General features: G+C 33.4%; 2 protein-coding genes across 2 annotated transcripts; both read right to left on the bottom strand.

Annotated features, from left to right (window-relative positions):
- SMC2 (structural maintenance of chromosomes 2) lies at positions 1-20,118 on the bottom strand. Its single transcript, XM_088256549.1, has 18 exons — positions 19,845-20,118; positions 19,449-19,598; positions 18,218-18,379; positions 16,485-16,595; positions 14,243-14,364; positions 12,889-13,045; positions 12,308-12,499; positions 11,528-11,672; positions 11,271-11,446; positions 10,164-10,421; positions 9,266-9,412; positions 7,923-8,141; positions 5,919-6,503; positions 4,341-4,535; positions 2,969-3,169; positions 2,366-2,581; positions 1,359-1,568; positions 1-235 (listed from the first exon to the last, which is right to left on the bottom strand). Exons 1-18 carry the CDS (start codon positions 20,010-20,012, stop codon positions 122-124), a joined length of 3,528 nt encoding a protein of 1,175 aa, XP_088112675.1. The 5' UTR covers positions 20,013-20,118; the 3' UTR covers positions 1-121.
- Positions 20,119-21,230: 1,112 nt separating this feature from the next.
- On the bottom strand, positions 21,231-24,288 carry LOC148311502 (lipid transport auxiliary protein 1). The gene is made up of 4 exons (XM_088256548.1): positions 23,905-24,288; positions 23,649-23,811; positions 22,815-23,034; positions 21,231-21,787 (listed from the first exon to the last, which is right to left on the bottom strand). The coding sequence occupies exons 1-4, from the start codon at positions 24,061-24,063 to the stop codon at positions 21,481-21,483; spliced, it is 849 nt and encodes a 282-aa protein (XP_088112674.1). The 5' UTR covers positions 24,064-24,288; the 3' UTR covers positions 21,231-21,480.
- Between the last annotated feature and the right edge of the window lie 42 nt (positions 24,289-24,330).

Genomic DNA, 24,330 nt, shown 5'->3' with positions numbered 1-24,330 from the left:
TAAAAAATAAACATTTATTACTCGGTATCCTAAATACAAACTGTCATAAATTCTCAAATATTGTATGGACTACTAATATACAATTCACATTAAGTGATTAAAAACATATTTTACATAAATTCTATTTTCGGGTTTGAACTGACCTTTGTACGGTAGACATACCATCCACAAACTTGGTACGGAAGAGGACATTTGCATTATTGAACATGCCATCCTTGAGCGATACAATTATAAACTGGAAAAAATAATCAAAATGTGAGAAAACAAAGCTGTAAAACAGAATAATGGGCCATAATCACAAACTACAGCAGGACTTCTATAATTTGAATGACGAAAATGTACCCTCTAGCCGTGCAGTGCAATGTGGGGGAGTCTGGATGGTTCCGTTCTCCTCACATGCGCATGTACAAAGAGACAATGGTATGCGCATACTATTACATATCTCTTTCATTACCTTCCCCACGTAACGACATCTTCAATCTCGCATATTTCTCTTATCCTGGTGTTTCTTATTCTATCTCATAGAGAATCTGTAGGGTATTTTTATCAAATAAAACAAATCCCGGGATTCCAGCACAGTAGCTAAACTCGCTAACCATTACACCACAGAGGTAAACAAAATGCATTTATAAATAGCTCTTTTATATTTAGCTTACTGACATTATGGATAACGAAAGCAAGTTATACAACTTTAGTACATAATAATCAAAGTTCTTTTGATAAAAAGAGGTATGTGTTAGGTTTTTTTAAAATGTGTTTCTGTGTTTTGGATATTGCAGTTCTATGTACGAGTATGTTACCATAATGTGTTAGTTGTGATTTGTGTGATTAGCAGTGAGGTGCTTTCTTATATTATGTGAGTAATTCTTAAATATATCGCTCACTCTTTTCAAGAACGTCATAAATCAAAAATTGACAATTTTCAGTTGTGCATGTTTTCGGAATGCCCAGAAAATGTACTATATCCCAGCAAAAGAGGCGTATTTTTAACTTTATATTTACCCGCTACGGGGCAGAAAGTGTTGTTTTTGCATTTTGAAGAAAAGTATTGTTTAATTATTTTTTTAAATATACTAAATATTTTTTAAATGGAGAAAAAAACCTTCAGGTTTTACATAAAAAGATATGTTGCACAGTAAAAAGTTCAATAAGTGACTTGATATTTCTTTTTAATACAGTGTATTATATTTTTAAACTTTAAAAACTTTCTTCTAAAAAATCAAGTTTTTTGATGATTTATGACGTTCTCGAAAGGAATGAGCGGTATGTGAGGATTGTTTTAGCGTTAATAGTTGGCTGTCATAAGTCGTAACTTGTAAAAATTTCAAAATACATAATTGAATTGGAACTTTGTATACCTGCGAGTGTTTGAAGTGCTTGGAGAGCATGGCGCCGATGTTCTGGGTGTGACTGAGATCCAGCGCTGCGTCTACTTCGTCCAGAATGTACAGCGGAGCGGGACGGAACAGCAACATGGCCAAGATGAGGGACAGAGCCACGAGAGAGCGCTGGCCGCCCGACAGCTCCCCTAGACCATCCTTCCACACACCGTTGAAACCTACCTTAACCTAAACCATGTGTTGAAAAAAATTACTTAATGATATTCGAATATGATGGAAATTTAAAAAAATTTAACACTTGTATAATACCACTTATGTCCACCTCTGTAGTGTAATGGTCAGCATGCTTGGCTACCGTACTGGAGGTCCCGGGTTCGAATCCCAGGAAGGTGGTCAAATAAATATAAGTGATTTTTTCACACTTATATTTATTCAATATTACCATGGACTGGTAGATGAAGCGGAGGGCTGATCACCTTTCCTTCAGTGTTAATGATCAAAATAACACTGTGTTTATATTATGTTGTGCCATATGCACCATCGGGTGCGGATGAGGGTTGAAAGAAGATAATACCACTTATTAGTTTTATTTCATTACACACGACTAGTTTTGAAAACTACTATTGTTTTTATCAACAGGTGATTAGTAAAACAACTGTTATTAGTTTTACTTGCACAAATTCAACATATTATAATTATATGACTATTAGAATAAAATTAAACACTTGTATGATACCACTTGTTGAGTTTTATCACACTATACACGACTAGTTTAAACAACTAGTTGTTTTCATAGACAGGTGATTAGTAAAACAACTATTATTAGTTTTACTAATCACCTGTCAATGAAAACAACTGTAGTTTTTTAAACTAGTAGTGTGTAATGAAATGAAAATGAATGCAATAAGTGGTATTATACAAGTGTTATTTTTTTTTTTTTAAATAATCCATATTTTTTTTTGTTTTCATATTTTGACCTCTTTCATGCCAAATAAACGAGCTATTACTGCAGAAACATATTTTACCTCCAACCCATCCAATACAGTCTGCCCCTCAGGAGGCATCAGTTTAGCCTGCGCACCGTACAACAAGGTACTAAATATGGATCCAAAGTCCTTGTTGACTTGTTGGCAAGCGTTCAAAAGAGCCTTTTTCTTTTTCTCGTCTAATTCACTCATCACCTGGACAAGCTTGGCTCGATCGTTTTCTACAATTTTTTTCTTCTTCATCACCTCTGAGTACTTAAAAAAAAAACAAGAACTTTGAGATATTTTTTACGATTTAAAATATTTATCGATATGAACCATATTTATTTTTGAGACAGAGTGGTGTGGCGTTCTATTCTCTCTGCCTGCCCCTGCGGAGAAGCGGCGTGATGGTTAGTTAGTTTGTTTTTTAACCATATTTATCAGTTACCGACGTAAAATGTGTTTGTGTCGGGTTGTGTGGTCTACCACAATTTGATGAGTTTTTTGAAAAAAATGAATTTAATAAAAAAAAAAATTATGAAAGACATAGTATCACATTCACACAGAAATATTATGAAATTTATGTATTTTTGTAAATGATAAAAACACATATTTTTCTTTTTGAATAAAAAAAACTACAAAATGCATATTAAAACTCACTTGCTCTTCTTCCTTGCCGAGCAAGGAATGCGCCCGAGCATTGACAACCCGGGATAGTTTCTCCTTGGTTAGTTCCAGCTGTATCATCCTAGGGGCGGCTAGTTTGGGGTCTCTCTCCTTGAAGTCATACAATCCTCCCGGTTCACCAAAATACTCCCTTTCTGATGCAATCCACTCATTTTTTCTTCTCATATGCTCCATCTAAAATGAAAAGCCACACGATTAGTAAAATGCACCAACAAAACTTATTAAATATTAAAACGATTATAACGGCAATAATAGAAATCAATAAGAAAATAAGACCGATCGTGACATGTGGCATAGAAACAAGAGCTGACACCACAAGAACGAAAAGCCTTCTTAGAACCACCGAAATGAAGACTCTACGACCCATTGCAGGCCTAACACTTCGCGACAGAATAAGAAACTCTGAAATAAGAAGAATCTGCAGTGTCGAAGATGGTGTGCGATAGGGAAGAGTAAGATGTTTCTGTAGAGATTATGTGGGAAGAGCAAGTTTGGATCGAGTGGTGAGGATAGCAGCAGACAAATGCATAAGAGGCAACAGGCTCCCAGGAAGACCACCTAAATGATGGAAAGATAGCTGGTCATCCACTTCCCAGGAGCAGACTCCGAGAACAACAGGACACAGTCTTAGCTAAAGAAGAATAAGAAATCATTTCACCCATAAATAACCGGTATTATAAGTAACAAGTAGCAGTAGACTTTGTCGTAATATTGCTAAAAAATCCAATCCCAGGATCCCAGATATTTTTTAGTCTAGTTGATTCGAGGATTAGATGCTTCCTTTGCACGTTTTTCTGGTTTGGATGAAAATTCTTCATATTTGTATTTAATACTTTAAATTTAAAGACAACATAGTACAAACATGGAATACTAATGCAAAATTATATTAATTGATAAAAATAAAACAAGAGTATACATAATATAAGAACAAAACAAAAAGTTGATAGCGAGATCATACTAGATTAGGATGACTCGAATTATGTTTTTAGAAAGTTATTGAAATTATCATAAAGAAACATGAGACAACAAAATTTTACCCGATCAATAAAAAAATATTACAGCCAAGAAAGATTTTATAAGCACAGATATAATAAAGTGGATTACACATTATCGTAACCTTGGATTTTATCGTAACAGGCAAATGCATCTGGTAATTAGTATTCACTCTGCAAGAAGCAAGAAGTGTATGGACCTGCGGAAGCACATGACCAGGTACACGTCAATGTGTTTCAGTCATTCGGGGAATCTTACAAGCAATAGTACGAGTCAACGATGTAATACTATCATATTATTTTATTAGAAAATAGATTTTATTTAATAAAAAAATGTTAAAACAATCAATTACTTTGGATGCACAATGGGAAGCGTCAGCTTTCAGTTTGACAGTCTGATGTTCGCATTCCTTTATCTGCAGGTCTATTTCTGAATTAGTCAACACCAGCTGTTCTTTCTTCTGTACGATTTTCGTTAACTCCTTATTCTGCGACGATATCTCGTTCTTTTTCGTTTTCACCAAAGTTTGTGCGGCCTTAACAGTTTCCTGGAAATAAAGAGTACTCGAGTCATATATGTATTGAATTATGCAAGATGCACATATATTTTTATACCTCCATAGTGTAGTGGTCAGCGCGTTTGGCTACCGTGCTGGAGGTCCCAAGTTGGATTCCCAGGGGGGGTCAAAATAAATATGGATGATTTTCACTCCCATATTTATTTAATATCACCCTGGACTAGTACAAGAAGTGCAGGGCTGATCACCTTGCCTTCATGCAATTAACCATCACAATAATACTGGGTTGCTACGATACAGTGCCCTATGCACCATTAGGTGCAAATAAGGGTTAAAAGAAAAGTAAAATAATATTTTTATTTCCTCAAGGTGGCTGCCTAGATTGCCATAGCACAATCATTTAACTGAATGAAAGAATACCCATTTTAGGATTATTTAGCATGAAAAGCCAAACACATTGTTGTCGTGCAGTTTTTTCATCAACCCGACCCTAATTATACTTAGTTCGCCGCCCGACCCTTAGTATACTAATCACAAGTAATCGCAAACCGTTTTTTCGTTTGCGTTTGTCAAATCGTTTTTTTTGGCATCTCTCGCGCTCTACCAAAAGTAAGTAATTCGAATGCTTGTAAGTGTCTCCTGTTTCTACCAACAGTATGTAAAGGGTTTCCCGCAAACAATGCGTTAAAGAGAAATTTATAATCTAAGTACAATACTCTGTCCTGAGACAATGAGGTTTGAATCTTAGGCACTGGGTGCTAACGACCGTCCTGAATCCTGAGCACCTCTGCTATTTCAGGTGCTTTCAGATATATATTGTAGTCATACAGGAGAAAGTGACCAAGTGCATTGTTTTACAAAAACATGATCATTAACTATTTGATATCTTACTAGCTTAATATTGCCCTGAAACAATCCCAAAGAATTTTAAACTTGGAAGTATAATATATTGACTTGTTAAAAATGACTGCTTTGATGTTTATTTCCTTGCCAAGCAAAAGTGACTTAAATGGCCCTCCTGAACATTTTACGTTTAGGTAGTTGGTCACTTTCTCCTGCACGACTATGATATGTATTACCACCATATATCTGATAATGATCAGGTGAAAACCATCACTAAATATATCATGAGTAAATTTGACAGTGCATGTAGTATTTTTTTTATCAAAGCTCAAAAATTGTAAATTTCTTCTTCTAACCCTTATCCGCACTCAATGGTGCATAGGGCACTGCATCATAGCGACGCAGTGTTATCTTGATCGTAAATTACATGAAGGCAAGGTGATCAGCCCTGCGCTTCTTGTACCAGTCCAGGGTGATATTAAATAAATATCGAACCCGGGACCTCCAGCACGGTAACCAAACGCGCTCACCGCTGCGCTACGGAGGTGGACAATGTAAATTTCTACTAACCTTAATGGCAATCAATTGTTCATCACATTCTTTAGCCTGTTGAGTTAGTTGAACTAACAACTCTTCTCCGGCCAACAATTGCTCTTTCCCACTTTCTACACTCTTCTGCAGTTCGCTAACTTCTAACTTCAAGGTCTCGAAGTCTTGTTCTCTTTGCTTCCACAAATTGCGACTATTCTCGGCTTGTTTCTTTATCTTCTTCAATTCGCTTTCGACACTCTTCATCTCCCGTTCCCTATGACCCTTCAAGTCCTTCATTTGGGTCTCCAGATCTTTAGCCTTCTTATCATTCTCCACTTGTATCTTTTTACTGTCTTGTATTTGCTCCGTTAATTCTTTGATTTTCTTAGTTAACTCTTCCACTTCATTGTGCAGCTGGTGAGTTGTCGTAGTCTGCATTCTCTCTTTGACCGCATTAAGTTCCACACTCTTTATTTCATACCGTTGCTTGAGACTGGAAAACTTTTCATACGCCTGATTAGCGGATTTGATCTCGGATCCAATTCGAACAAGCTGATCTTCAGATTCCTGCAATTTACCTTCCATCTTCTTGAGCTCCTCCAATTGCGTCAAGACTGATCCACCCTATTTAAAAGATAGGAGTTTAATTACCAATCTATGAAAATTATTTCAAGAATAACTAAAACAATACATGAAATAAAACTAATTATTTTGACCATTGAAATGAAACACACAATGTCTCCAATCAGTAGCAGTAGTATTTTGACTAGATTATACAAACATATGTGATGTTTTTCATCAAACGTTTTAGATAGAATACCATATGTTGTATTATTTGACCGGTTTGATGCCACTAGCGCGTTAACGCACTCGCCAGGGCAGCCATACAAAAGAGCGCGTAAATGCGCTCTCGTGTGAGCTTGTCACAAGCCAATAAATATCAAATTCAATTGCAATATTTTTTTATTAGAATATATAGACATCTATAAGGAAGATCAAAAAATACTAAAATATTACGATTTATCAATATTATCAAAATTACAGTCATCTTTCTGAAAGCTTTCACATTTTTGTTGAAAAAAATCACAGCCTACAGCCATATCAATACCTTCCGGCATCGAAAAGGTTAAAAAAAATACTTTTGGCATTCAAAAAAATGCGGGATTGTATTATGCAGACCAAAATATCAAAAATTGCATCGCAAATTAGTTCATAGACAATAGATAATGATATCCTGTTGAAAGGTTCCAAGAAAGCCAGGTCTGTGCAACACATCTGTGGTGAAACATTATCAACAATGATGACCAATGCCCAAACTTAATTTATTTATAGATTTGGCGTTCAATTTGTAAAACTCAATTTTAATTTATGTACATATTAAATGTTAAATCAAAAACCCATTTTTTGTGTCTACTAAGTTGTATTTTATTATTAAAAAAACACAAATCGCTCACTCCTTTCAACAACGTCGTATATCAAAAATTGTCAATTTTCAATTGTGCATGTTTTCGGAGTGCCCAGAAAATGTACTATATCCCAGCAAAAGCGGCATATTTTTAACTTAACATTTACCCACTACGGGGCAGAAAGTGTTGTTTTTGCATTTTGAAGAAAAGGTATTGTTTAATTTTTTTTTTTTTAAATATCCTAAATATTTTTCAAATGGAGAAAAAATTCAGGTTTTACCTAAAAAGATCAGTTGCACAGTAAAAAGTTCAATAAGTAGCTTGATATTAATTTTTAATACATTTTATTATATTTTTAATTTTTAAAAACATTCTCCTGAAGAATCGAGTTTTTTGATATATGTATGACATTGTTGAAAGGAGTGAGCTAAATGTCATTCGTTTGAAAATGCCATAACTAGCCGAAACAATTGTCACAAAATTGATATTTATGTGTTTTTTTAACAATAAAATACAACTTAGTAGACTCAAAAAATCAGTGTTTGATTTAACATTTAATACATAAACCCAAACTTAATATTTATTTAAGTTATGGATTACCCTGATAAACTTAATATTTATCAAAGTTTTAGATTACCCTAATACTGGCGCCTCCAGACATGGTACCAGCAGGGTCCACCACATCCCCATCCAGAGTGACGCAACGCTTCATGATCCGAGGATGATATGTGACCTTGCGAGCCACGTCCAGGTTACGGCACACAAACGAGTCCCCGAATACCCAGTTCATAGCTGGGCGGAGTTCGGGGTCATAGTCTATCAGGGAAATTGCAGACTGAACATTTTCAGCTCCAACCTGGAAAAAAGTTTCATGAATATCACAAAATACAATTGCAAGTATCAAATTTTATTTTTATTGAATTTAAATGCTTGTACAAGGGGCGTGTATGTCAACTTATGCTAGAAAGTAGTCAAAGTGGTCCAGTTTTGTACCTTTTACAGCTGTTCGGGTTAGTGAGCAGATAAAACTTGTACAAATTCAACATAATTACAGTGGAACCTCTCATAACGTAATTCACATAAAAAGCAATTTTTTTTTAAAGTTTCTCTCTTGACAAGTGACATTTTGCATAACAAGTCACAGAGAAAAGGTAAGTTCTTTTTTCACGACATTCACTTGTGAGCCGGGACTTTTGCACCAGTAAAAACAAAAAATGTTTGCTTAACGAGAGTTTCGCTTAATGAGTAAGATTCTGGAACAAAGTATGCTCGTTATGAGAGGTTCCAGTATATATGACTGCAATTAGGGTATACGGAAAGCACGACAAGTAAGATAGAGAATAGATGATATGATGGAGTTAGGTTTCAAAGAAAAGATCATAAAGAAAAGAATTTTTCGTGCAGAGCGTTACTTCATTCCATAGTCTGGCCACTCAGCAGTGCACTGAAGAATGATGTGTTATAACGAGAAATGACGTACTTCTCTCATAATAATATTCATGGTCTTCGTCCTTAATATTCCATAGTATTCATGGTCGTAAGACCATGAATATTATTCAAATGGATAGTATTTAGGATCCCACTTAATACCCAAATTATTTGAGAAATTAAAATAAAATTCTTTTAATTTCTAATTTTTAAAGTCTTTTAGATGAATTTGACAACATATTTTACTTATAATTACGCTACCTGTTGGCTCACGTAGTGAGTTTATTCACTAATCTACCTTTAACATCACCCATATTTAATTTCTTTTTGGAATCAATATTTTTATTTTTATTTTATGAAAACACCATATAATAAAAGAAAATTCAATATTTCATAAAATTATTATTTTCATTCTTGGTATTAGGAGCGTTAGCGGCAATAATTATAATAATTTGAATGCTTCATATCTCTTATATGGCTTTCACAAATGTGATTTCTTACATTTTGAGCACTGCATACATACTACTAGAGAGAAATATGAAATGTTCATACCAGATCTTGAGCAAGTTTAAGAGTTTGATTATCGATAAATCTTCCGTTTATTTTGTTTAGAGGAATAATTGTGGTTCTCTGTTGCAGCTGTCCCTTTTGTAATATTAGTTTACTTGTTACATCAGTGTCGACAATCACATTATACAGCTGAAAAAAAAAAGTATCAATACATTGTAAACTAACTAACTACCAATCAGAGCTTCATCGCAGGGGCGGGCTATAACATAGAACGCCATATGTCTTTGCAAACAATTTTTGCCTCTTCCCCATTAAGGCATCTCCTCATACAAACCTACCGATTATTCCGACTCCTGCCCTGATCACTTCCAAGTATCTGAAATACTTGATCATGATAAGTTTTCCTCCATCTTTTTCTGGTTCTATTACCAACCACATTTGCCTAATACATTTGTTTCTGTTCTTTCTTCACTCATTCGATTCACATGCCAAACGATCTCAACACACCTTTAATAATTTTATAGATAACGCATTTCTCAGTCTTGCATTCTTTCCTTACATCACTATTCGAACATTCATCGTACATCGTTTTGCCACACTTTTCTTGTGTGTTCATATAAAAAGAAAAATCTTACATAATACATACAGTGAACAGTGAATGCTTAATAATTGCTATATTTACTACTAGATTTACTATATTTTTGTCATCTGTATCAAATATATTCACTCATAGATCTTTGTATCTAAAGAGCACAAATAGTCACTATGCCTTCATATAATTTACAATTCATTGTTTATAACATAACTTTCTGTAGCGTGTTGTACTGTACTTGAACTTTTTATTCGATAAGAAATGCCAGTACAAAACTAAAATCTAATAAATTTAATTGATTTTGACAAGTTGATTATATTTCGTTATATATATACTATACGTATTTACCTTTCCACCAGCGACAGTTTCTAATGCTGTACAGTACTCAGTGTCTCGCACATTGATAAGTCGGCAAACGGTTCCTTTCACTTTGGACCTGTCAAATCCCTGCTTAGGGTCGGTGTAGGTAAAGTTACACCTGCGTAACTGAGCAGACAAACTGTCGTTGCGTTCCATCAGCTGGCGCACGGTAGGAAGGAGCTCAGCTCGCTTGCGGTTCAACTCGTTCACACGGGCTTCATCGTAGCCGATAGATGAGAGGTCTCGCTGTAAGAAAAAGCAAATATAAATCAATTACAGTGAAACCTCTATCTATCATTTTTAAAGGGACCAATCAAAATAAACTATGAATGCGGGAGTCAATTCACAAGGAGATAAAATCGAGTAATGATACCATTAACATTTAAATAAATGTTTAAAAATTATTTTTATTAAATTACAAAGCTGAACAGAAACAAAAAAACATTAAGGTTTATTGTATTTTAAATAATCTGTGATTAACATTTGTTTTTTTACTGTTTTATTTCCATAAGTCAACAGTTTGTATGTATTCGGCTTAGATTATCAGTTATTGAATGTGCATATTGGTTTTCAATCTTTCAAAGAGTGTGCATGTTCCTGAAAATGAAGGTACAGGAAGCTGCTCCTCTTCATAAATATCGACCTCTTTTGCTGTATCCGTCAACCTTGCATTACACAAGGTTTCGATGGTTTCTATCCCATATGTTGGAATATTATCGTTAAATGCAACAAAATTGAGTATAAAAAAAAATTTATTTGTGTCTTTATTATTAACAAAAGTACTTCAATTTTATACTATTTTTGTGAGCCTAAGCGGCCCATTATAGAAATAGGTATCAAATTGTGGTAGAGTGGGTTCGAACCGAGAAACTGACTCAAGAGTCCGTGACACTAACCACGGGAGCACAACCCGACATAAAATTGACAAGATTCTAAAAAATGCAGCGTAATTCAAACGATGAATGCGGTAAAATGGTGATAGAGAAATGATAACTGAAAAAATAGCAGTCCCCCATTATAGTCAAACCGCTAATTATGATATTCGTCATTAGTAGTGACATGAAGATTTAAAAAAAGCAAAAGTACATTAATTACCTGTAATTTAGCGACTTCATTTTCCATTGAAGAAATGTTAGCCTGATCCTTTTTATACTGCAAGCTAGTAGCGGCAACATCCTTCTGCATAACCTTCAGTCGGTCCTCAAAATGTTTCTTTTCCATCATGCACTGGCTCACTTGTGTGGAAGCCTCAGATGCTATTTGTTTAGCACCTACAAAAAAAAACATTTTTTTTATATTACGAGCTCAAAGTTTAAAAGTGAATCTAGTTTGTTACAATTCTTTTTGCGTACCCATTAGCTGATCTTGTAACGAAGATTGGCCTCCTTCTGTTACCTGCATCCCCGAACTGACCGCCTGAAAGCGCTCCTGTACAGCCGATAAGGTTTCAGAGTCTTTGTTCATGGCATCTCGTAAACCGCCAAAAGTATTCTCCATCTGTAATGTTAATTAATTAATCAATTTAACAGACTCAGTAAGAAACTGCTATATCACATATTAAAAAAAAACAACTACTGGTTTAGATACAACAGTAGTTGTTACATCAAGTATCAGTAATTTACAGTGAAACCTCTTAATTTTGTTTTTTTGGGGACTGACAAAAAGTTTCGAGCAAGCGATAGCACTTACTGAACTGCTCGGCTTGTAATAAGGTGTATTTATTCAAATAATGTATGAAAATTCAATGCGAATTAGCCCTTAACCCCCCTACCCATACGAACATACGTAATACGTCCACAATATTATCACCCAAACGCAACAAACCGTATCACGTACGTTCAGGTACAGAAAAGTATATTCGCAACCACTGAAACGTTTATGATATGTCAAATTGTTCCTGCTCGCCCCTACGCATACGAATACGTCATACGGCACGTTTAGTGTACACTGCAGAGTACGCATATACGCAGCTGTTGTAAGTATATTTCGATCTGAGAAGTTGCAGATATGTAGAGCACTACATACTAACTATAATAGTGGATAATCCCCTAAAGAAAAATTTACGGCGCAGCTTTACATGGCCGATTCCAAAAACCAAAAGTTTCTCAAATTGATGAGAACCTGTTACCTACATTAGATAGCTGTTCCTGTTTAGTATTAAAAGCTTTCTCATCGTCATTAATGCTGCTTTGCAGTAATCGCTGCTTGCTTTTGTGCATCTTTAACCCGTCATGAATCGACTTGTTCTTAGCTGAGATTTCAGCCTCCTTCCCTTCCTTGGATTGGACATCTTTCTCCATCGCCTGCAACTCACCACCGGTTTCCTACAAAGAATATAAAGTACAATTTATTTATTTATATATTTGGCGTATAATTTGTAGAACTCCATTTTAATTTATGTATTCATTTTAAATCAAACACAGATTTTTTGAGTCTACTAAGTTGTATTTTGTTAACAAAAACACATAAAAAATTAATATTGCGACAATTGTTTCGCCATGTTAGGGCATTATCAAACAAACATTAGTTTGATAATGCCCTAACATGGCGAAACAATTGTCACAATATTAATTTTTTATGTGTTTTTGTTAATAAAATACAACTTAGTAGACACAAAAAATCTGTTTCATTTAAAATTAATACATAAATGACAATTGATTTTTTTAATATATTGATACTATGATTAAAAGCAGCATTAGAGAAACAAACATACTTTATCAAGTTTCTTATTCATTTCAGCAATGAGTTTTTCCAAACTGGCATGCTCTTTTTTGTTATCAGATATACTGCGCTCCTTCTCCTTAATTTTCTCTTTAACTTCCTCGAGCATGTTATTTGCCTCTTCTGAATTTTTTTCAGCAACTACATACCTGTAAAAAAAAAGTGTAATTTAAAAAAAAAATTAATTGAAATATGGTATTTGAGTTAATGCATAATGAGCATATACGTATTGTAAGGGATATTATATTAAAAGTCTGCCTCTGTTGTTTGGCAGTTATTATGTTTGCCAATTATGTATTTTGAGTTCTATTCTCGATGAAAAAAAAACATTATAACATTTTACCCTGGATGGTAAGTCCAATGGAACTAAAAAAACATTTATTATAAATTAACATATACCCATAAAAAAAAATAAGTGCAATTTACATGTTATACTCTTTTTATTTTTATTTTTCTTATTTCATTACTTTTAATTGTTATTACCCTTTTTTACAACCAAATTTCTATTCTGTATATATGTGTTTAACCTGCACCTTTATTGTTTCTGTAAGCTTGTTGTGTTCTCATCTAATTGATGAAAAACATTCAAACAATTTGTATTGCACTGTATTTCATTTATTGTAATATGTTTTTCATTGTTTGTGAACCATAAATAAAATAACAATTAACATCAAATATTACATAAAACATTTAAGTTACTACATACACAGACACAAACATACACATACATACACATATATACATACATACACACATACATATATATGTACATACATACATGCCTGTGTATAGACAGATAGATAAAATAATTATTTATTTATTTATTTAAACTACAGAAAAGAAATAAGTACATTGGCACGCTTATTCCTAAAAAGCGATGTCTTCCAACCAACCAAAAACAGACTAGTGATATTGATCAAAACGTTTGATACCATATAAAGCTGTTTGCAATCAGAGGGTATACAGTAATCGAACATTAAAAAAAACATAAATCACAAAAAAAGATTAAAAGGAGGGCAAAGGAGGGCAAAGGAAAAAGTAATAATAATAAATAAAATAAAAAGTAAATAATATAATAACTAACTAACTAACTAACCATCACGCCACTTCCCCACTGGGTAGGCAGAGGTAATCGAACGCCACACCACTCTGTATTTGCAAACATTCTTCGCATCTTCCACATTCATGCATCTCCTCATACATACCCGACGATTATATAGAAAATAGTAAGTCAACATAACCGAGAATTACACCAGATGTAATATTTTCCTCTTAAAGGCACCCTCGCTGATGTGAAAAAGGTGGGCAAGTAAATACAAATAATATGATTAATTGACAATACATACTTCCATGCGACATATACCCTGCTGAGATTCTCCAGTTCTCGCGATACTTTTTGGTATTCCTGGTATTGTGTTCTTTCTTCTTGCAATCTCTGTATTTTGGGTGCAATATCTTCTTGGATGACCTATAAGAAGTAATGTTTAAAACATACTGTATCTTTATAAATAAAAAAAATTTATCAACAGCATTTTGAGTGTATCCAAATACTTATTCACAAATCTCGATTATCTCCAATTATAGGAATTATTTTTCATATTATTATAATTTTTTTTTAACTAAAGATTTTGAGTAGTGTCGTTGTCATTATTTTTTCATATTATTTTTCACACTCAAAATGTTGTAAATAAATTGAATGGTCAAATTATAAGCTAAAATTATAAAATGAAAAGGATTTTTTGTAGTGTTTCTCATATATCGCTCACTCCTTTCAAGAACGTCATAAATCAAAAATCGTCAATTTTCAGTTGTGCATGTTTTCGGAATGCCCCAAAAATGTACTATATCCCAGCAAAAGAGGCATATTTTAACTTAATATTTACCCACTACAGGGCAGAAAGTGTTGTTATTGCATTTTGAGGAAAAGGTGGTTTAATTATTATTTTTTAAATAAACTTAATATTTTTCAAATGGAGAAAAAACCTTAAGGTTATACCTAAAAAGATCTGTAACACAGTAAAAAATTCAAAAAGTGGCTTGATATTTATTTTTAATACATTGTATTGTACTTTTAAACTTTAAAAACGTTCTCCTGAAAAATCAAGTTTTTTTGATTTATGACGTTCTTGAAAGGAGTGAGCGATATGTGATTTTAATCCAAGATTCGGACCTCACATCCAAATTAAAGAGTTTCTGCTCAATAACATGCTTCTTTCACCTCACCCATAGATGTCTCTATTGAAATTCTAGTGATTCAAGCAGTGTTTTGAAATTAGATCATATTTATAGAACTTCCAAGAATTTGAGTAGTGTTGTTGTCAATCATGGGTAGAATCGGTGAATGTTACATGTGTATAAAGTGATCACTTAAACCAGCCTACGACGGTCTTAAGCCCCCTAAATGCCTAGACCTCCATATTCTTCTTCATCTATGTTGTTTATATGTTCAAAATCTTAAATCTCCTAGAATTATTCACCAATTGCTTTAAAATGTTGACACATTTTAAAGTTTCATGCAAATACCTACATATGTGTTTTTATATACCTGACAGATACTTTTTTATTGCAATGGCAGGGCCTTCTGTTGAACGAAACAGCAATACTAAGCATTACACATGCCACCAGCGTGCTTCCTAACAGCTGTAGTCACGCGTTTTCAATTGCACTGTTGTTTCAAAGATTTTTAATATTTTCACTATGTACTTCACAAGCATTGTGAAATTAAACATTAGAAATGCGTGCTTTCCCTTTTACCTTTTCCATTTAACCATACTGGGCCACAACAACGCGTAGCCAGGTACAGCTAGTAGAAGATAAAGCAAGAAATAAATGTTTCTTCAAATTGTGTAAAATATATAAAACATTGCTTGAGATTATTTGGCTCTCACCCATTGATATTTAACCTTTTAACCGCGTCAACTTTGTACTTGAGAGACGCCTGTACGCGGTGGTATTTCACCTTTTTCACCGCGGTGGTATTTCACCTATTTCACCGTTTTTAAAATGATTACTTTCATCATGTGTTTAGTTAAGAAACGATTTATTTTCCTAAACAAAAACGTTCAATGGGATTCATTGTGCCTTTTGGTACTCTATAATACACTTGTGTCACATTATTCTTGAAATATATCGTAATATAAACAAATAAGATCGTAATGTAAATAAATCAAAGTGTGTCACTCTTACCCACTGGCGATGCGTAGCGTCGAGAGTGAGACAGATATAGGGCATGATTATGGCGCGGACTAATTACCGACCGCAAGAAAAATCAGGGATCTATTCTTTTATTTATCCTTGTGATGTTACAAATTATTAGTCAGATATTTCAACAGATGTCATAAGGCCAAGGATTGACGTATTATTTTATACAAAGTTCCACACCATGAAAAAATCCCTCCAAGTTAAACTGAGGTTCGAAACTTGGAGCAATGTAAAAACACAAACGGTTATGTCAGCCGCGTATGGGGCATGTTTTATGAAAACACATACGGTTATGCGAGCCGCGTGGATCCGGTTAACAGAATTTCATATTATATATTTATTAATTCTTTCAGTCTTCGAGTATAAAATTCACGTAAGTATACTAACATTATTTAGCTCTCTAAGTTTGGCGTCCTTTTTTTCAATTGTCTTCTGGGCTGCTTGTTTTTTTGCTTCATACATTCTAGTTCCAGCCGCTTCCTCAACCATAGCCAAAATCTTAAAAGAAAAAAAATTATCAGGTTGAAAAGTCACCTTATGAATACGTTACATTTCACCTTCAACTATGGTCAATAAAAGCAACATTTGTGTACAAAATACATATCACCTACGCACAAGGATGTTTATAGCACCGTAAAGGAAAGGTTACTTATGCTAAAATAGTATTTTTAAATGAAAAATGAATGTCCATTAGTGACATTAATTTTATGGAATGATATATTACAAAAAAAAATTAAACACTTGTATAATATTTTATTTCATTGCACATGACTAGTTTCGAAGACTACAGATGTTTTCAACTACAGGTGAATAGTTGATGTAAGCATTCGAAACTAGTCGTGTGTAATGAAGTAGTATTTTAAGTAAGTAAGTAGTAAGTAGTACTTTGACCCGTAAGCTGCGCATTGCATATATTGTCGTTTTTTATAGAAGCACCGTTGACTGCGGATCACATGCATAGTCGTTTTTCAACTTTACGTACTTATATAAACACGTATAGATAATTTTTTGCACTTATATTTGGTTTGAGGCATGGATGAATTAGTTCTCTTTGATTTAGTGTCATAAATTATCAAAATTTTAGTTTCAACTTTATTGTGAATACTTCCGGTCGGCTCGTGCTCGGCGCGTGGTCTCAGTATCGTATAGTCTGTTCAATCGGTTTAGGCGATCTAAATTATCATTAACTATTTTCATAATTATTATATTTATTAACCGTGTGGAGCGAGAAGGGTATTATAATTAACTAACAAGTGATTATGTAACACGGTGTTTTGTGATATATTTGTAGTATATTTTTTTTGTTTATTATCGTGCGATGCTTTGAATATTGGAAGCATTTTTTTGTTACAACTTTTATCGTCATAAATATGTCTTTACCTAGTTAAAATTTATACGACAATGACGAAAATATCATGTTTTTATAAGAAACAACGATTCTGAAAACAAAAATGGTGAAAGCGACCATTACCAATACGTGAGAAAAGGAATAAAGTCACATAATTTTGATGTCCCACATGCAAAATGCATTTTTGTTCTAATTCCTGCTTTGAAGATTTTCACACAACTTCGAAATATTAATCATTTCCGTTTTTTAATATAAACTTTAATTTCAAATATTTTTCTAAATTTCATATTAATTCACATTTATTTTTTAATATAACACATTTATAAAAAAGAAAGCGCAACGAATGGACTATACGACAGCCGCGTCTTCTATACGGCCGCAAAATTTTCTGCCCCGAGTCCGTTAATGTAAATATTTTTGTGTAAACACACTATAAAAACATAATAAGTAAAGTGAATTGTGTACTCTGAACATCTATAATAGATATCCGAACGACTTCCGAAAGTTTCACTACAAAAAATAGGCAAAAATATGCTTTTTTTGTCTAAAATATTGTAATGTAAAATAATCCAGCACGGGACAGAAAGTTTGACACTCGAAATCGAGCAGCTTAGAGGTTAAGTAGTATTACACAAGTGTTTAATTATTTTAAATAACTGTCATTATCTACAAAATTTCTAAATCGTGGTCCACCAGTAGCCAACTTAATTAATAATAAAAAATTAAATGAGTTAAAACACAATTAATAAAAATAAAATAAAAACTACATTACCTCTGGAGGCTTCATACTGAGAACTTTGGTTATCCGTCCTTGCATAATAAGGAAATGGGGATTATTGACATTGAGCTGAACAGAGCAAAACAGATCTGCAACCCTTTTATTCTGTACATTTATGCCATTAATAAGGTACTTATTCTTGCCGCCCATAACAACCTGTTAAATAAATTACGTATTAACTTTAATTTCACACAGTAATACTGAATTATCACTCGGGTGATAAAGGATTTGAAATACGTTACATGGGAAGAGATTTCTCAAAACTCACTTTGTATTAACCCATTGCAACACAAAGCCGGCGAATTGCCCGCTAGGGAAAATTTGTCACTGACTCACAAAGCCGGCGATTCGCCGTTTTGTCTTTAAAGTTATTTTTTCTACATTAAAACTGAAAGACAATAACTTTATTCAGATATTTATTTAGAAAATAAATTTTTATGTTTTGCGATTTTATCTTGTGTGTAAATGTGTCGAATTGAAATAGTGTGTTGTATGAACAACTTATTTGTCATCTTTATTAATGGTGCAATGGGTTAACACACAAAGGGCGGGTGTTTTTTATGCCTGCAGACCGCTGGCGAGGGGATTTGATAATTGTGTAAATATAGTTAAGACCTTAACAAAGAGATTGGTACATAATATTCATATAAAAACATTAAATAATTCCTTATTTTCTGACTTTGAAATGAGGCCGGCATAGGAGGTAAAAATACCCTTCCAGTCCTTAAGCATCAATCGACCGAACAAGTAACGAAGTAACGCTTACAGCGCGATGACGCTGGGTCGCATTCTCAAGTTTAACATATCGCTCACTCCTTTCAATAACGTCATATGTCAAAAATCGTCAATTGTCAGTTGTGCATGTTTTCGGAATGCCCAGAAAATGTACTTTATCCCAGCATAAGCGGCATATTTTTAACTTAATATTTACCTGCTACAGGGCAGAAAGTGTTGTTTTTGAAGAAAAGGTATTGCTTAATTATTTTTATAAATATACTAAATATTTTTAAAATGGAGAAAAAAAAAATCAGGTTTTATCTAAAAAGGTCTGTTGCACAGTAAAAAGTTTAATAAGTGGCTTGATATTTATTTTTTAATACATTTCATTATATTTTTAACTTAAAAAACGATCTCCTGAAAAATCAAGTTTTTTGATATATGAAGTTGTTGAAAGGAGTGAGCGATATGTGCAGGCAAAGAAATAAAATATCACAATAATATATACCTGTCTTGTAATGGTGATTTCATCATAATTTTCATAACCAATAGGACATTGGCCCTTATCCCTGTTGTCAAAAGTTACACTGACTGTAGCCTTAGTAATACCAGCTTGCCCGCCTTTGTAAACTAAATCTTGAAGTGTTGACGCCCTCACCTTAGAAGTGTAATTCAATTGTTATTGTGCATTAAATTTATACATTACGCTTATACTATTAGCCTTGCTAACTGTGGCCGGCTCGCCTTTTCAATAATTGCGAAAATCAGACACAATTGTAAAAGGCAACAAGCCAGTTAACAGATAATATCCGATTTGATAGTCAAAAATTAATGTAGAAAAGCCACAAAAAGTGGATCTAAGTATCAGAGAAATGAAACTAAATATGTTCAAAGATTAACTTACGTGAGACAAGTTTGTTATGCCTAAAACGAAACAAATAGAATCCAATATGTTAGATTTTCCTGTGCCATTCAATCCAGTGATGGCGTTGAATTCTTTATCGAAGCCATTGACCTCCACACGATGCCCGTACGACTTGAAACCTTCGAGAACTATCGACTTTATATACATTTTTAAAATATGACATCCAAACTAAGTGATTTTGACAAAAACAAACCCCGTTGACATTTAAAACGGGGGGAATCGACGAGTCGCAACAAACATTTCAAATCATAACGAATAATACACATAGACGCTGAGCATAGACAATGGCGCATCAAATATTGTTGACAAGTTTGTGTTGTTTGTGGTTAGGTCTGTTTTTGGATTCTAAAAAACTACTGGGGGAGAGATATGCTCATAAAAGAAAATGATTTTTCATTATACGAATAATTCTTTAAGCGGAATTTTTTTTTTTGTTTGTTTTTATTTCTCTGCGCGTTATGAAGAATTGTTACAATTCCCTTTCTTACTTAAAAACCCTTAATTGTAACCCTTACCTTCAAAAACATTTTAGAATATAACAAACTAACCTACAAACTAATCAACAAGCCGCTTCCTCGCAGAGGTAGGTAGAGAGAATAAAACGCCACGCCAATGTTTTTGCAAACAATCATTCACCTATTCCACATTCATACACCTCTTCAAACATACTCACTAATCACTTCGACCCTTGACCTGACTACGCCCAAATATTTAAAATACTTAATCATGGCAAGTTTTTCTCAGTTTTCCTCTGCTTCTATCTATTATCAATCACAATTGCCTCATATATTTTTAACTATTTATATCATCATCCAAACATTTGTCTTAAATACTTATAAATCTGTTTATTTAAAAAATATATATGGTATATTTATTGGCAATTATAACATCATTCAAACATTTGTACATACTTATAAATCTGTTTGTTTAAAAAAATAATATTATTTATTGGCGATTCATTAAATCATTTGTTTACTTTGACAATTTTAGTCCAATCAACTTCCATTATAATGGCAATTTGCTAAATGTCAACATCTGTTATTTTTCTCTATTTAGTCACTTAAATTTTTAAATCGTAAATATTCATGTCCGCCTCCGTAGTGTAATTAATGGTCAGCACGCTCTGCTACCATACTGGAGGTCCCGGGTTCGATTCCCAGGGGGGGGGGTCAAATAAATATTAGTGATTTTTTCACTGTAATATTTATTCAATATAACCCTGGACTGGTACCTGAAGCGGAGGGCTGATCACCTTTCCTTCATGTGTTAATGATCAAGATAACACTGCGTTTATATGATGCAGTGCCCTATGCACCATAGGGTGCGGATAAGGGTTTGAATGAAAAAATGAAAAATATTCATGGCTAATTTTTTGGAAAAAAACAACAATCAAATGTTTTTTTTAGCTTTATTTATTATCATTGGTACAATAGTATTACTTTTATACATGAAAATAAAATTTTGTTTATATACAAACCCGTAGTACACAATAAATAAATAAATTTATAAAATCTAGATGAATAAAACAAATTTTACACTATATTCACAGAATGAAGCTGCTATTTGAATGTCACAATGACTCAATAAAATATTAAATACTGCATTCAAAGTGAAATCAAACGGTGGTTTCATTTTCCGCCTTTGGAATATGTACCACAACTGGTGTCGGTGGTTTGGATTCAACACACATAACCTCATCATCGAAGGTGCCATCTATGTTATTAGAGCTCTGCATACTAGTATACTGCGCATGGACATTAGATATTGTGAGTCTGTTAGTTGATCCTACAGACACACCCAGACTACCGGGTGGTCTCAACCTTGAAGGATCTAGTAAGGATCTGACTCCTGGCTGTTTGCGGGTGGGTGTTCTCTTTGGTGAGGATTTGTGACTAATACCACATGGTTTAAGCAGACGAGCTCTGTAAAAAAAATAATAGATAAATTATCAATTTGACTTGATTTATTTTAGGTAAATGGCCAGAAGACTTTTACGAGTATTGTATAGTAAAAAAGCAAAGTTAAACAGATCCAAAAGTAAAGCAGTAGAAATTAGCATTATGTTCATTAATATACATATATATATATAGTAGTAAGAATAAAATATATACATATGCATAATTAAAAAATAAGATTTAAGTAGCAATAGCAAATACTTAATTTAAAAAATATATATGGTTACATAAAAAAAATGGCAAAAAACTATACCCATGACACAAAACTGCATCTCAAACAAAGTCCCTAGCTCATAATTGTGAAAATGAAAGACCCGCTCAATTTGAGAACTAGTTAGAGGCAAAAAGTTGAGACAAGAAAAGTATTTTGTTCCACAGTTGGTTTTCGTTTTGTCCTAATTAAATCGGCTCTGATTTCACACAACATTTTAAGTGTTCTAATTAAGAATAATTTTTAATATTAAATCCTGTTATTATTTCACCACAATTTCTTATATGCAATAGTTTATTGAGATTTAAAATAGAAATTCTTGCAAGTTATTTGTTTTAACAAAAAAAATCATAACTGATTCGGCGGTCATATTGTAATAGTAATATCAATGCATTTTTAATTTATGTTTTACTTGGTAACATATACCACTATTTCTTTACATCTATTGTGACATGTGTTTCGATACATTCTGCATCATTTTCAAACTTGGTTTCATTGAAAAAATTGTTCAGCTGTATTTTTTTTTTAAAAGGGACCCCATTGCTGAGCATGACATTATGTTCAAGTCAAATGGAAAATAGTACCAATCATGTTTAAGACATATTCAAATGGTGGTGGTTGGCTAGCTCACGAGGAGCGCACAAGACTCCAAAATATTTATTTTTATTTTTAAAAAGCTGTATTTTTTTCCTTGTAATATCGATCCACTCAACTCAATCATTGCAGCACAGATCCACAGTTGGATCCTTTCATATATTGATGGACACTATGAGTTTAACTTACGCATCAATTAATTTAAGGAGCAATCTATTATATGCTTGATATTCCTCATCTGCAAATTCTCCCGGGTCGTGGCGAGCGTGTTCATACATGTCACACAACTGGTGCACGGCTCTTTGACCTCGGCCGCCAAGTGGAGCCGCTAGTACACTCAGAAGGAATGCACGTAAACTCTCACAAGGTTGACGAGACATTCCGCCACCTGCTCGGGATATTTCTCGCTCTGAAAAAAAGATATAGTAATAGTGAAGTGGTTAATGAGTTTTGCTAATGAGCTAGAGATTTTGGGTTTGATTGCCAGATGGGTGTTTATATTTATGCGTCCTGGACTGGCACATGAATCATAAGTCTAATGTTATTAAGGGATGGATTTTTTCTTTCGAACAAAACAAGAGGTGTGCTTTTTCATTTTATTAGTGTTTAAATGTTTTATATAGGATACAATAAGTCTAAAAGGGATCATCTCATGAGGTTTTTGCTATTTTTAAGCCAAATATGTTTCTTCTTGAAATAGAGTCTAAAATCGCTAATTTCGATCATATAAACACAACTCTAACAAGATTTAAATTCTTCCACAAATTTGTGCTTTTATTATCACTGGTTTTCTAATCTAAATAATTGAAGAGATTAGAAAAGACCAAGAGTTGAAGTCGATTTGTTATTAATAAAATACTTTTAAACATGCCACTTCATATGTGATTTTCAATGAACGCTACTTTATTATGATGCAATGGCTTGACGTATTTATGGCAATGTAGTATTACGGTAATTGAATTGTTGGTAAATTTTCAATATAAATACACCAATGAAAACAGATTGATCAAACAAAAAACTGACCTAATAATTTTATATCATCCACTGCTTTTAATCTGAAATAATGTGAGGGTAACTTTTGTCCAGGATCCAAGATAAATTTGGAAGCTTCTTCGTTGATAAGTTGGGGCTCATGAACTATCCTAGGAATGACTTCGATTCGTCTGTCGATTTCTCGCTTCAGGGACTGAAACATTTTTAAGAATCAGATTATGTACTATAAACTGCTTTATTGAATTGTGATACACCAAAAATAATTATTAGTGAAAAACCAAGTCACCTTTTTGGCTCCATGACCGATGGGATAATGCGGTCCTCTTCGTCCTCTTACACTAAATCTCGTGATTTGTCTTTTGGCAAATATGAATAATATGAGAAATGTTAAGACGCCACCTCCAATTATTATAACTACGGTGACACCTGATAATTCTTCAGTCATTTTAAGCGAAAACACTTATTTTTTTTACAGTTAAGAAATTAAGTAATTAAAAACATAGAAACAATATATCACAAGAAGTCTAATACTGCACAATGAAGTGGATATCTAAATTATTCAATCCATGATAATGGAAACGTTGTAATTTTTCTATTGGTATATACATAAAAATAATACGACTCGGTTCAAATCCCAATCGGATTCGTGGATTTGACAATCAATGGCAGTGCTGCCAGCTACTAAAAACATGTATTTTAGTTTACTGTAGGT

Source organism: Brachycentrus maculatus, unplaced genomic scaffold (assembly GCF_059751285.1).
Source record: "Brachycentrus maculatus isolate JH-2025_06_01 unplaced genomic scaffold, ASM5975128v1 h1tg000062l, whole genome shotgun sequence".
NCBI classification, from domain to species: Eukaryota; Metazoa; Arthropoda; class Insecta; order Trichoptera; family Brachycentridae; genus Brachycentrus; species Brachycentrus maculatus.
The sequence above is the reverse complement of the archived record's forward strand: the minus strand, read 5'-3'. Positions and strand labels throughout refer to the sequence as shown.

Bases quoted from the DNA above. Each gene is read 5' to 3' on its own strand.
- SMC2 (XM_088256549.1), bottom strand. From the start codon at position 20,012: ATGTATATAAAGTCGATAGTTCTCGAAGGTTTCAAGTCGTACGGGCAT. The intron at 8,142-9,265 runs GTATGAACATTT...ACTTTTTTCCAG, and splicing joins TTAAACTTGCTCAAGATCTG to GTTGGAGCTGAAAATGTTCA. The intron at 2,582-2,968 runs GTGAGTTTTAAT...TTTTTTTTTAAG, and splicing joins TCGGCAAGGAAGAAGAGCAA to TACTCAGAGGTGATGAAGAA.
- LOC148311502 (XM_088256548.1), bottom strand. From the start codon at position 24,063: ATGACTGAAGAATTATCAGGTGTCACCGTAGTTATAATAATTGGAGGT. The intron at 23,812-23,904 runs GTGACTTGGTTT...AAAATGTTTCAG, and splicing joins TCGGTCATGGAGCCAAAAAG to TCCCTGAAGCGAGAAATCGA. The intron at 21,788-22,814 runs GTAAGTTAAACT...TTTTTTTTACAG, and splicing joins CTCCTTAAATTAATTGATGC to AGCTCGTCTGCTTAAACCAT.